Source organism: Mirounga angustirostris, unplaced genomic scaffold (genome assembly GCF_029215605.1).
Source record: "Mirounga angustirostris isolate CCGP_5_RB_7025 unplaced genomic scaffold, mMirAng1.0.hap1 SCAF_9, whole genome shotgun sequence".
NCBI classification, from domain to species: domain Eukaryota; kingdom Metazoa; phylum Chordata; class Mammalia; order Carnivora; family Phocidae; genus Mirounga; species Mirounga angustirostris.
This window is the reverse complement of record NW_026991717.1, coordinates 34,654,860-34,670,024: the sequence shown is the minus strand read 5'-3', so window position 1 is coordinate 34,670,024 and position 15,165 is coordinate 34,654,860. Positions and strand designations below refer to the sequence as shown.

The window sequence follows — 15,165 nt, the reverse complement described above, 5'->3', positions numbered from 1 at the left end:
TATGCAAATTGCTGAGTTAGGCTTTGAGTATTCTACAGGATCTCTTTATTCTCACTATAGCAATAGCCAAATAACTATAATCCCACAATAGGCAAAAGAATCCATTTTCATTCAGAATGAGTATAACAAATAGAAAGGAGGAAATGGAGACCAAGGGCATCTTTTCACACCAATTTTATAAAAAAAATAAAAAAATAAAAAAAGAATATCCACCATGATTCTCATTCTTCCTTAAGCCAAAACATTAATGTGGTGGCTTTGCTCTAAACCAGACACAGAAAGGTCTGATAGAAATGCAATCAAACAAAATGGATTAAATAATGATACACAAAAGCAACACTGCTGATGCTGAAATTCAAGCATAAGCAAGCATAAAAATCAGCCAAAACAGAAAGGGGCAGAGGAAACTTTTGGCAGTATTGGGTATGGTAATTAACTAGATTGTGCTAATGATTCACAAGTGCATATATATGTCAAAACTTACCAAACTCTATGCTTTTGCATGCAATTTTACCTCAATTAGGTTTCAATAAAGCTTTTTTTAAAAATTAGCAGGAAAAAACATCATTACTCATTTTCAACCATCATTCAGCTACTTTAAAGACAAAACTGAAAACCAATTCAGATTCTAAAACCAAGTATAATTAACAACTCAAGGATCACAGGTAAATAGTCATTCAGATTCAAAGAAGAAGTATATCAACTTTTTCAAAAGAAAGAAGAAATAAAGTCTCAATCAATGGAAGTATCCTGAGACTGGTCAAAGGATTATGGAGGTCACACTGCCTATGCAATTTATGTCCCACCCTGGTGCAGAATGCTCCTGGTTTCCATTTCCAAACAGATATGTGATGACACAGAGTTTATCAGGATTTGAAGCCTTACTGTACTTCTCTTCCTTGCACCTCTGCAGAATCTCTAAGCTCCTCTGGTGGACTGGGTGTTGGAGAAAGCTAAAACTATCCATACTTTTCAAAATTGCACATGGCGCTGTATCATCATGTCCTTAGGAAGCAAAAGAAAAACAAAAAATGGAGAAAAGAAAAAGATATTATATAAGCCCAAACAAACAGAGAATCAAGACAATGCTGCCAACTATCTTAAGAATATATAAAAATATATCAAGTAATATGGGTTAAATGTGAATAAATTTTCTAAACTGATGTGAGGAAATTACACAAAAATAAAAGGAAAATATAAAGGTCTTTTTTTAGATATTCCAAGTATCCCTTTCAGTACGGAAAGTGCTGAGTTAATATTATACTAAAAAATTCTAATTTAAAATATATGGGAAATTTCAAAACAATTTGTATGTTTATTTTTTTTAACAGACCCATTTTTATCAGGTCTGAAAAATAATTAGCATATAGTTGGCAACAATGCAAGGAACAATGATGGAACCCCAAAGAGAAATATACCCAAAACAATTTGCCAAAAGTTAAATAATTCCTTCACAAATCTTGCAATTAGCCACACTTGTAGGAATTCCAACAAGTGTGTCAATGTTTAAAGAGCAGGAAGAAAAGCACCATAGAGCAGGAAAACCCAGCAGCACTTTGGTATTTATAAATCTGAAAAGAAAGTTGGAAAATGTACCTCACCACCACTTAGTCAAGTGAGACAGAATCAACTACTTGTTGGAAAGGGAAGAGAGCATGTTCAAGTAAGGACCAAAGCCCCAAATTAGTGTTAGTGAAACAGTGAGTCACTCTAACAATAAAGGGGGTTGGGGGGAGGTCAGTACCATTAATATTAGCAACAGATGGATTTAAAAGAGAATAGGCATCTCCAGGTTGGGGTGGGGGAGGGTGTTGACTATCATTTACTCAAAGAACATCTCTAGAGTTAGGACATTTAGTTCAAATTGGTGTAGGTTTGCCTTTTAAAAAACAAAAGGGAACAGTTTAACAATAGATAGAGACAAAGTAAGCAACACAATGAATAAAGTTTCATTAGTGCATATTTACTGTATAATTAGGAATGAGATACTATCCATGAACAGTTCTCAATGCAGAATCATTTAAAAAGTTAAATAGAGGTAGAGTAGTTCAAAGAGGTTTGCAAAGCAGGGTTTAGTCTAACTATAATTCCTTAAACTAGATTACTGGATCCAGAGAGCAAGCATCCACATTTTATCTAGGAGATGGAATCTTACATCAGATAATAATATACTTAGATTTGAAAATTATTTTCATATCGAATAATGAAAAAGTAAACTAATAAAACACTATCTCATTCATCCAATGTGGAGAGCCCATAGCTGCAAATGTTCAATGTTTCAAAAAGAGACAAATATCAAGTTACCCATCATTTCTTAGTTGAAGAATACCTCAGTAAAAATATTCTATGTCCATTATCAATAATCCTCCCCACCACTTTTGATAGGCTGCTTGAAGAAAGAACGCTTAGGCTCAGACTAGCCTATATACTTGGTTAGTTGGTGGTGCTGGAAGGTAGATATCAGTTGAGGGGGACCATTTGAGGGGGGAAAAAAAATGCCTGTAAAGTTCTGTTTCTACTCTAACCAAACTGTAATTTTATCTGCCAGTCAGAAATAATTTTAAGGAGATTATGGTATTAAAGTGTTTTATGTAAAAGTTCAGGATATTAAATATACTAAATTAGTAAGCAGTTTGAAGAAACCACTTGACATTACTACAGCCACTGCACTCTTTTATCTAATAAATTGTGGCAATGACGTTTGGATATGGGTAATTTTGTATTTGTGACTGTTTTATGTCTCACCATCACATCTATCTTATTTTTTTTAACTTCTCTCATTCTGCTTTCTACACCTTCTTTTAACTCTTTATTATTTTAGACTAAAATACTATTTCCAAACCTTAAATTGATCTTCCTCTCATTTGCTTAACAATGCCCTGTTAAGGTGGTTAGGTTTCCTAGGATGGTTTATAAGTACATTTTCAGGGACAGTTATTGTCTAAGGAGTCTCATAAACTCTTAAAACATGTTTATTTAGTGTTGGTTTATGCTAGTCCCTGGTCTAGTTTTGTTAATTTCTTTTTTTTTTTTTAAGATTTTATTTATTTATTTGAGAGAGAGAGAATGAGAGACAGAGAGCATGAGAGGGAGGAGGGTCAGAGGGAGAAGCAGACTCCCCGCCGAGCAGGGGGCCCGATGCGGGACTCGATCCCGGGACTCCAGGATCATGACCTGAGCCGAAGGCAGTCGCTTAACCAACTGAGCCACCCAGGTGCCCTAGTTTTGTTAATTTCTTACCTTGAGATTATGCACCAAAATACAACGTAAGTTCAGACCCCATATGTATGCATGGTAAACATATGGGGCACTGATTTTTTTAAAGGTAGCTTAAGAAAAACCTTATCTAAGGCCTAACACAGATTGCTAAGGTCCTTCTTATTTCTCTGTTCAAGGCCAATGGACAGAATTTTTCAATCATCTTTTCAGTGACAGAAAAGTCCAAGCTCTTTGAAGATACTACACCACATAACGGAACTCAATCCTAGTTGATCATTCAAACTCGAAGCCATGTCTCTGATCCTAAAGCAGCTTCTGTAATGCCAGCTTCCAGGCCTCATGGCCATTAAAGGTATATCTCAAACACAATAACCCACCAATCTCAAGTATAAATTTGATGAGCTTAAAAAATATTTACATCCATCCAATCCTCAATCAAGATATAGAACATTTCCATTATCTCAGCAAGTTATTTCATCCCCTTCCTATCAATACCACCCTTGCCTTTGCAGAAGCAATCAAGTTATGATTTCTATCACTATATATTATTTTGCCTGTTCTTAAACTAAATGAAAGCATGCACTATATGTATCCTTTCATGTCTGGCTTTTTTGCTCAATATTTTTTTGTGACTCATTATGATACTCATTACGAGAATCAGTAATTTGTTCTTTTTTACTGCAGAATAATGTTACTTGGTAGGAATGTATCACAACTTGGTTATCTTTTCTTCCACTGATAGATTTTTGGGTGTTTCCAACTGGGGGCTATTAAGAATAAAGACACTATGAACATTCTTTTTTTGTGTTTTGTGTATAATAGTTCCGTTGAAATATAAACCACATACTATACAATTCACCTAATTAAAGTGTACAATTCAATGGTTTTTGAACCATCACCACAATCAATTTTAGAATACCTTCAATATACCCAAAAAAACCCCCATCCTTTTTAATTATCCTTTCCCTCATCTCCCAGCTTGCCTACTCCAGCCCTAGGCAAAAACTAATCTACATTCTACCTCTACAGATTTGCCTATTCTAGACATTTCATAAATGCAATCATACATTTGTTATTTGTGATACATGCTTAATGTGGCCTTTTGTGCCTGATTTCTTTCAGTTAACAAAATGCTTTCAAGATTCATCCATGTTGTAGCATGTACTAATATTTCATTCCTTTATACGGCAAAATTACATTCCACTGTATGAGTATACCACATTTTGCTTATCCATCCAATAGCTGAGGGACATTTAGGTTGGGGGTTATTGGTTTGTGGTTTTCATTTTTGTGATGTCTTGGCTGGTATCCAGGTAATATAGGCCTCACAGAATGAGAATTAAAGTATTCCCTTATCTTATTCTTTGGAAGAGTTTATAAAGTTTGCATTTTAATTCTTCTTTAAGTTTTTGATAGGATTCATCCGTGAATTCACTGTTCCTTGGCTTTGCTTTGTGGAAGCTTTTTTTTGTTACTAATTCAGTCTCTTTTGTCATAGGCCTATTCACATTTTCTATTTCTTCTGGAGTCACTGTTGGTTGTTTGCATCTTTCTAGGAATTTGTCCATTTCAACTAGCTTCTAATTTGTTGCCATAAAAGTATTATAATCCTTTTTATTTCAATCAGATCAGTAGCAACATCCCCCATTCATTCCAAAAACTAGTAATTTGAGTCTTCTCCTTTTCTTGATCAGTCTACCTCAAGGTTTATCAATTTCATTTATCTTTTCAAAGAACCTACCTTTGGTTTTATTTGTTTTCTTTATTGACTTCTATTCTCTATTTCAGATCCACTCTTTACTATATCCTTCCTATTCCTTGCTTTGGGTTTATTTTGCTCTTTTTTTTTTTTTTTTTTCTTAAAGTCTTAGGGTAATGCATTAGGTTATTGATTTGAGATCTTTCTTCTTTTTTAATAGAGCTATTTGAAGCTATAAATTTCCCTCTAAGCATTGTTTCAGCTGCATCCCATTAAGTTTTGGTCAGTATATTTTCTTTTTTTTTTTAAGATTTTATTTATTTATTCATGAGAGACAGAGAGAGAGAGAGAGAGAGAAGCAGAGGGAGAAACAGGCTCCCAAGGAGCAGGGAGCCCGATGCGGGACTCAATCCCAGGACCCTGGGATCATGACCTGAGCCGAAGGCAGACGCTTAACCATCTGAGCCACCCAGGCGCCCAAGTTTTGGTCAGTATATTTTCTTCCATTCATCTCAAAACTGTTTTCTAATATCCCTTGTGATTTCTTCTTTGATCCACTGGTAATTAAGAAGTGTGCTGTTGAGGGGCACCTGGGTGGCTCAGTCGGTAAGCGACTGCCTTCAGCTCAGGTCATGATCTCAGAGTCCTGGGATGGAGCCCCGCATCGGGCTCCCTGCTCTGCAGGAAGCCTGCTTCTCCCTCTCCAACTCCCCCTGCTTGTGTTCCCTCTCGCGGTCTCTCTCTGTCAAATAAATGAAATCTTAAAAAAAAAAAAAAAAAAAAGAAGTGTGCTGTTGGGGTACCTGTTGCTCAGTTGGTTAAAGCATCTGCTTTCAGCTCAGGTTATGATCCCAGGGTCCAGGGATAGAGCCCTACGTCAGGCTCCCTGACCCCTCCCCGTTCCCCTTACTTGTGCTCTATCTCTGTGTCAAATTAATAAAATCTTTTTTAAAAAACTGTGTTGTTGAGTTTCCATATATGTCTTATTACGTATTATTTTTGTTCCTCTTTCATTACTTTCTTCTCTTGTATTAAACAGATGTTTTCCAGTATATCTTACTTTTTTGTCATTTACGTTACCGTATTTTTAGTTATTTCCTTAACAAATGCCAAGGGAATTATAATTTGCATCTTATTACAATCAAGTCTGGATTTAAAATTACTTAATTCCAACAGTATATAAAAATGTTTCTCTTATATAGCTCCATTCTCTTCCTCTTCCTTTATGCTATTACTGTCATACAAATTACACCCTTAAAATGTCATGCCCATCAACGGAGATTTATAATTATTGCTTTGTATGGTTGTCTTTTAAATCAGATTGGAGAAAAAAAGTTACAAATGTAAAAAAAATATATTCATACTGTACTTTATACTTAATTCTATAGTTGCCTTTAATGGCGCTCTTTATTATTTCATGTGCTTTCAAGTGACTATCTAGCTTCCTTTCATTTCAGCCAGAAGAACTCACTGAAGTATTTCTTCTGGGGCAGATCTGATAGTAATACTAGCTCAGGATTTGTTTATCCACAAACGTCTTAATTTCACCATCACTCTGAAGAGCAGTTTTGCTGAATACAGAATTATTTATTTATTTTAATTTAAATTCAATTAATTAACATAGAGTATTAGTTTCAGAGGTGGAGTTCAGTGATTCATCAGTCTTATATAATACCCAGTTCTCATTACATCACGTGCCTTCCTTAATGTCCATCACCCAGTTACCCAATCACCCCACCCACCTCCCCTCTAGCAACCTCAGTTTGTTTCCTATGATCTCTTCTGGTTTGTCTCCCTCTCTGATTTTGTCTTGTTTTATTTTTCCCTCCCTTCCCCTATGATCCTCTGTTTTGTTTCTTAAATTCCACATATGAGATCAAATGATAATTGTCTTTCTCTGATTGACTTATTTCGCTTAGACTAATACCCTTTAGTTCATCCACATCGTTGCAAATGGCAAGATTTCAATTTTTCTGATGGCTGAGTAGTATTCCATTGTGTATATATACCACATCTTTATCCATTCATCTGTCAATGGACATCTGGGCTCTTTCCATAATTTGGTGATTGTGGACATTGCTGCTATAAACACTGGAGTGCAGGTGCCCCTTCAGATCACTACATTTGTATCTTTGGGCTAAATAGCTCATAGTGCAATTGCTGGGTCATAGGATAACTCTATTTTCAACTATTTGAGAAACCTCCATATTGTTTTCCAGAGTGGGTGCACCAGCTTGCATTCCCACCAACAGTGTAAGAGGGTTCCCCTTTCTCCATATCCTTGCCAACATCTGTCATTTCCTGACTTGTTAATTTCAGCCATTATGACTGGTGTGAGGTGGTATCTCATTGATGTTTTGATTTGTGAATACAGAATTCTTGATTGACTTTCTTTTTTCTTCCAGCACTTTGAATATGTCAAGTAGTGCCCTTTAGCCTCAATGGTTCCTGATGATGAATCAACTGTCAATCTTGCTCAGGACACTTTGTACATGACTCACCTCTCTCCTGATGCTTTCAATATTTTCTATCTCAGGACAATTTAATTATGATGTATCTAAGTTTGGATCCCTTGTACGTTGTTGAACTTCTTGGGTATATAGTCTTCTCATCAAAGAGTTTTTGGCCATTATTTCTTGAAATATTCTTACTACCCCTTTCTCTGTCCTTCTAAACTGCCAGAAATTGGGGTACTTTATTGTGTCCCACAGGTCTAAATGCTCTGTTCATTCTTATTCATTATTTTTTCTTTCTGTTCCTTAGAATGGATAATCTCAACTGATCTGTAGTCAAGTTCACTGATTCTGGCCTCTGCCTATTCAAATCTGTTGCTGAACTCTTCTAGTGAATTTCTCATGCATATAGAAATTAATATTCTGTATTTGGTGAGACATTGTTCTCATACTTTCCTTTAGTTCTTCAGATATGGTTGTCTTTGGACATATTTAAAATAGCTTAAGGACTTTAATAAATTCAAGGTCTGGCTCTCCTCAGCAATACTTTCTACTGATTCCTTTTTTCACATACACAGGTCATATTTTTTTTTGCATGTTTCATAATTTTGTGTAGAACACCAGATATTTTAAATAATTTAACATGGCAACTCTCAAAATCAGATTCTCCCTTCTTCCCAGGATTTGCTGTTTCACATAATTATTGCTACTGTTCAGGACTTTCCTGAATTAATTCTGTAAAGCCTGTTTGCTGACCAGACAAATCATTACTATTTCTCATTCTACATCCCAGCCAGGCCAATATGTAGCTTCACTCACACTGCCTAATTATATAATTCCACTAAGAACACTGCATGGTTTCCTGATCACCATAATACGCAATTATAACAAATTTATTCTTGGGGCGCCTGGGTGGCTCAGTCGTTAAGCGTCTGCCTTCAGCTCAGGTCATGATCCCAGGGTCCTGGGATCGAGCCCTGCATCGGGCTCTCTGCTCTGCTGGGAGCCTGCTTCTCCCTCTCCCTCTCCCACTCCCCATGCTTGTGTTCCCTCTCTCTCTGTGTCTCTGTCAAATAAATAAATAAAATCTTTAAAAAAAAAAAAAAGCAAATTTATTCTTAAATAAATTGAATTTTTATTTAAAAGCCTTAAATGGCATTGTGTCCCTCAATCTTGAAGTCTATAAAAAAACAGTCAAATAGATTTTAATTTAATATTATTTGTGCTTGGATGGCTTGATGAAGAAAAAGAATGTCAGGGAAGTCCATAAGAAAATCCAGTATTTTTTAGTTTACTGTGAGGGTATTTATTAGCAATTTAGCTAAGAGACACTAAAATTTTTTTATAAAGATACTCTCAAAGGAAGTGAAGATATATTGTACATCTGTAGTCTACACCTTCTTTCTTCCCTAAAGTATTATCTTTGAACTCTTATTCTCATTCAAAATCTGAACTTGATTACCTTCTGCCTTCCATATATCCCACTTCTACTTAAATAATTTCTAATTCCTATAGTTCATTTTCATTTTGTCTTCATACTATTTATGGTCATTTTAAAAGTTCTGAATCTACTATTTATCCATTTTCAGTTACTCTGTTAGTTTTTATTTTACAATGCTACAATGTTCTAATTTTATGGCACCCTTTTATCCTAAATCCATACAGAAAGAGCAAAAATGCTAAATACTGGCACTGACAGTAATATACTGCCATACAATTATTTCCTGTAACGAATCTGCTCAGTGCCTCAAAATACAAATCAACTACAGTTTTTCTTTTTCTTGATAAAAAGTAAAATTTAAAAAGTTTATCCACTGAGACTTCTGGGTTGTTGGTAATATTCTACTTCTTAATCTAGGTGGTAGTTTCATGGTGTTTTCACTTTGTGATAATTAACTGAGCTATACATTTTGGGGGGCACACTTTTCTGTATGCATGTTATATCCCAAAATAAGAGTATTCAAAAAGTTTATTATATGGATCCTCTGTGCTGGCCAGAAAGAAAAAATTAGATTACAAAACAAGAAGAATCTAGAAATGATCAAAGTAGAAATGATACAGTACCATTTTGTTGATCATTAATAATATTGTGTATCTTTGTACCAATTGATGATAATAAACACACAAACAGCTTTCACAAATAATATTTTAAATGCCAAAGGAATACAAAAACAATGTGAATGATCTTTACAGAAAGCAGTATTTTCAATAGTAAATACAAGAAAAGTTTCTTCTCAGAGTCAGTTACATCTTAGCAGGATACTTATCAATTTTTAAAATTTTCAAAATTGGTAAATCCATTGTAATAAGTAATAATGTATCTTAAATTAAAAGAAAAAACTTTTACTTAAAGCCTCTTAGAAATAATTTTGTAAAAGGTAAAGCAGGTTTAAGATATTCCTTTTATTTTCCAAAAAACTATATTTCTCCCTATCTACAAAGGCCAGTTTGTACATATTATAATCTGAAAAACAGAAGCTAAGTTCAATTAGCTTTTCCCTCTCATTTTAGAAATACAATCTCCCAAATACATGTATTCATTTGAAATATGTAAAAGCTGAACTTAAAAGTTTTACTGCTAGTGCACATGCCGAAACGCCGTATAAGTAAATCTGGGAGTCCTGAAAGTACAGATGTGTCCTAGCGTACTTCTACTGAAGCTTCTCTAGGCAGAACACTTTATTTTAAATGGCTACATATATATTAGTAAATCCTCACTATGCAGCAATGGTCTATCTCAGGCCAGAGCTACAGGAAGCAACAGTGCGGTTTCCATTAGGTACCAAGTGCTTATGAAGATAAGATGCCTTCCCACAGATTGTGAACTACGGTATTTCATGATTTAAGGGGAAGAGACACAAAAAAAGTATCCTGCTCCATTTGTTTCTAAATTTCAAAGTAAAATCCAATGAACTGAATTAAGGGTAGGAAGAAAAAATTAACATTCACAAACAGATACATGTATTATTACCTGGCTTTACCCCACAATTTTGAATTTTGAAGAAAAACTGCTAATAGTCACAAAATCAGTCAAGAGAAGAAATGACACTTGACTGATTACTGAAGTCAGGTTATCTCCACTAGACTGCCGCACCTCCCATCCCAATTTTTCTATCTCCTGATTTATGCTTCCAGATTAATTATGTTTCATCTGCATAAAAACTATTGCATAAGAAGAAAATAAAGAAAGGTATCAATGTTTAATTCTATAAGTAAATGGTAAAGTATCATTTTGTTTAAAAATTTTACCAATGTCTTACTGTCTATTAAATATCAGGTGCTTTACATACATTACTCCTCTCATTATTTATTAATAAAAATGTACCAACACATATATATACACAAACACCATATATTCATTTAACTCAATCATATAAAGTACACTGGAACTAATCAGATCTGAAAATGATGTTAGGATATGGTAAGAAAACAGAAGAGAACAAAATTATGTCTCTACTCCTTAAGAGAGGTAAAAAACTAAAAGATGAAGTATGGTAGAATACTAATACCTACTGCTTACCAGTTTTTCTCTGAATGTGTCTTTTCCCAGCTTCCCTGAAAGCAACCATGGCTCTGAAAAAAGCTCTGAGAACTGCCCATCGGAAAACAGCTACGGGATCAATTCCAATCATCCCAGAGATAAATGCATTCTTGCTACTTCTTAGAAGAGCTACAATGTCAGGGCGCATGTGATCTGTATTTTTTTCCCGGAAATCCTACATGAAAAAAGTACCAGTGTTATTTTTGAAAAAATTATTGAACCAAGAAGATAATGGGTGACATGTTTGAAAAGTGGCTTAACAAGGACTATAGAAGTGATTTCTGTTCTAGGTAGCTAACTGGACCAGATACCTTTTATAAAGTCCCAGCCAACCCTAAAACTATTGAATTCTGTAATACATTTAAATGGCAGTGAATATTCCACAATTTTATTGCAACTTGTTAAACAGAGAGCCTCTCTGAAGGGGTATCACATAAAATGACCAGACATGAGAAGACAAAGAACAGCGTTCCAAACAAAGAGAACACAACACCTACTACCTATAGGTGGTAGGACAAGTTAGGAGACAAGCAGTAAGAGCAGGGGCTGGAACATTCTGGGCAAGGGTGAGAGTGGTGGAAGATTTGGCAAATAAATAGGCTATGCAAGCCTGAGTTAGGAGTTTGTAGATTTTATTCAAGTATAAAGGAAAGCCAATGGAAGCTAAATGATATTTTATAAATACCATGGATGCCGCAGAGGGAATGAATTTATTGAAAGAATGGAAAAAGGGAGACCAACTATTGCAATATTCCAAATAAAAGGTGAAGGTGACCTAGATTACATTGGTGGTAACAGCATAAAGGGAAAATAATTATTGTATTTGGGATACGTTTTGGAAGTAAGGCAAAGAATTTGCTGGTGTATTAGAGCATGGTGAGAAAATGAGGGAATAAGGTTAACACCTATATTTTGGGTTTAAGGAACTAGGTAGAAGTGCCATATTGATATAGAGAAGTCTAGAGAAAAGAGAAGGTTTACAGATAGGAAATGAGATCAAGAGATCAGTTTTGTGCAAGTGAAGTCTGAGATGGTGAGGATATCGACAGTAGCAAGCAACATTTATTGAAAGGTTAATAATGCGTGTGGCACTCTTCTAAGCATTTTACATGTGTTATCTCATTTAAACTCATTTCAACCACCTAATAATTGCTTGAGACAGATATTATTATCATTATTCCTATTTTACACTCGAAGAAACTCAGTCACAGAGAGATTAACTATCTTGGCCCCTATCACACAGTAAGTAGAACAGGGGTTCAAAGACAGCCACTCATTACCACTATACTATATCTGCATACAGACAGCAAGTAGGCAGATGAATATATGTGCCTATGAGTCCTACAGAGACTTCAGAAAATATATGTATTACCTAAGGACTATAAATAGGCAGTACAAACCACCTGCCAATGGGGGATGGAGGGGATATAACAGAAGAAAATGGGTTAAAATATCCCACAGAACGAGAAGGAGAACAAAAAGTTCACATTTGTGGAAGAAGGTTCCAGACTGGTATGTATAGTCTTGGCATTAGGCTATAACCAAACCCAGATAAAAGGATTAAAACTTGGTAAGTAAATCACTCAGAGTTGGTGCAACTTCACAGAACAGCTCTAACTCAGAATTCTATGAGGAGCATGCCCAGTATGATGTTTTCCAGAAGGCAGTTTGGAGTCCTTTAGGGGTTTCCTTTCCTACTCTTTGTTCTCCTAAGAACAGGGGAAAAGGAGAAACAAGCCAGAAATCTTGGTCCTTGGCTTGTCCCTAAACACCCTTTGAGCAAAAGTATGTATTATAAAAGTTAATAAAACTGATTAAAAATTTTCAAATCCAAATCACCACCACCACCATCAGCAGCTAATACCTACCAAGGGCAAACAAGATGTCAGGCACGAAGTTAAGCACTATACATAACTTATTCAATTCTAACAATTACTTAATAAAGCAGAGTAATTACAAACCATACTTTAGATAAGTAAACAGAAAGATAAAGAAGCTTGACAAAGGGCAAACATAATAAGTACTACAGGAACTGAAACATGTGTCTGTTCTACACTGAAGACCAGCGCATCCTATTAACAACTATACTGTACAAAGTAAAATTCTAGAATTCTTTCCCATGATGAGTGTCAAATGTTGATGGAAACCTTTATTTTCCAAATGTAATGATCTCATCTGTCTTCATAGTTCCGTATTTCTAAGTACATTTCATAAACTAATCCTATCATTCTTATTGAAAATTTTCTCTTAGTTTCTATTAACAATACATTTTGTGATTTACTACTTACCCTATTGCTGGTTCCATATTTGAAATTCTTAGGGTTTGCTCTTACGTACTCTTACAATTTTCACTCAATCATCTAACATCAGGTGATCGCTACCATAGTAATGGCTTTAAACACTATCTATATGATGAGGCCCAATCTATATTTCCAGCTCAGACCTTTCTTGTTATGTCTGAGATCCATTTATACATCTTAAAGGTATCTCAAACTTGAAAGAGAATGCATAAGACTAGTATTACTTAAATGTTTGGAAGCATTTGCCAGTGAAACCATATAGGTGTGGAATTTCCTCTGAGGGGAAATTTAAACTGCTGATTCAAATTATTTAACAGAAATAGGAGTCTCAGGTTTTCCTATATTTCTGGTGTCAGTTTTGATGTGTGTTTTTCATGGAATTCTCCATTTTATCTATGTTGTCAAATTTACTGGCAAATATGTTCAGACCCTTTTTAATATCTGCTGAGTATGTAGTTTTCTTTTCTGATATCTGTATTTTTAAAATCTTTTTTCTATTATAGATTATTTTCTATTACCTTTTATTATCTTCTGTTATCTTTTCAAGGAACCAATTTTTGACTTTGTTAATTTCTCTATTGCATGTCTGCTTTCTACTGCATTAATTTCTAGTCTTCCTTTATTATTTCCCTCTAATTTGGGTGGGGGGGTTAATCTGCTGTTGTTTCAGTTTCTTGAAATGGAAGCTTAGATAATTACTTTCAACGATTTTTCCTAATATATGGATTTAAAATTATAAATTATTGCTTTAAATGCATCCTACCAATTGCTACAGATTCTGCAAATTTTAATATGTTGTATTTTCATTAATGCTCAGTTTAAAATTAGCATTGTAGGGGCACCTAGGTGACTCAGTCGGTTAAGCGTCTGCCTTTGGCTCAGGTCATGATCCCAGCGTCCTGGGATCAAGCCCCTCGTTAGGCTCCCTGCCCAGTGGGGAGTCTGCTTCTCCCTCTCCTCCCTGCTGGTGCTCACTTTTGTTATCTCTGTCTCTCTCTCTCTCTCAAATAAATAAATAAAATCTTTAAATATAAAAAAATAAATAGTAAAATTAGCATTGTAATTGTGATTTCTTTTTTGACTCATGGGTTACATAGAAGAATTGTGTTTAAACACTTAAAGACTGTCTAGCTATCCTTATGATATGCCAAGTAGGTCAGTTTTTAATAATCCTATTCAATTTTTTAGTTTTTACTGATTTTGTGTCTTATTCTGTTAGTTACTAAGAGATATGTATTAAAAGCTACAACTAGATGGATTTTTCTAGTTCATTTTTGTCCTCCCTTTGGGCTTTATATATTGAATCAAATCATTAAGTACATACAACTTTTGATGCTTGTGTCTTCCTATCAAACTGGCCCCTTTTATTGGTATGAAATGTGCCTCTTTATCTTTAGTAATACTTCTTGCCTTAAAGTCTACCTGTCTGATAATAATTTCTTTTAGTTAGGGTTTGGGTGGTATACATTTTTCCATCTTTTTACTTTCTATATACATTTTTTCTATATATATTTTTTTTCCATTAATTTACTTTCAACCTATTTAAGGATGATTAATCACAGGCACAAGTGTATATATTGTATGATTCCATTTACCTGAAATATTGTAATAACAAGTAAATTTAAGGACAAAAAATGAGGATAGTGGTTATTACTAAGTGGGAGAGAATGAGCAGGGAAGGGGCATGACAGAAATCTGTACACTTTAGATTTATGCACCTAACTGTATGATTTTACAGCTCGTTTTCTTGTTTTTGTTTTAAACTGCATTTTAAAATCCTTTTTTTAAATTGAGATATAACTAACATATAATGTATAAGGTATACAATGTGTTGATTTGATACATTTATATACTGCAATATGACTACTACTATAGCATTAGCTAATACCTCCATCAGGTCATAGAACTATAATTTCTTTTCTGTGGTAAGAACATCTAAAATCTGGTCTCTTG

The 15,165-nt window shown here is 34.6% G+C and overlaps 1 protein-coding gene across 10 annotated transcripts in view; it reads right to left on the bottom strand.

The window, feature by feature from the left end:
• MYO9A (myosin IXA) overlaps window positions 1-15,165 on the bottom strand; it is a 269,890-nt gene that overhangs the window by 143,864 nt on the left and 110,861 nt on the right. For 9 of the 10 annotated variants that reach the window (XM_064570198.1, XM_064570206.1, XM_064570197.1 and 6 more), the window contains 2 exons: window positions 10,892-11,087; window positions 886-1,005 (listed from right to left, as the gene is read on the bottom strand). In XM_064570198.1, the coding sequence (XP_064426268.1) occupies window positions 886-1,005; window positions 10,892-11,087 (316 nt within the window). The remainder of the gene's footprint in view (window positions 1-885; window positions 1,006-10,891; window positions 11,088-15,165) is intronic. The other variant, XM_064570203.1, reaches the window with a different exon arrangement.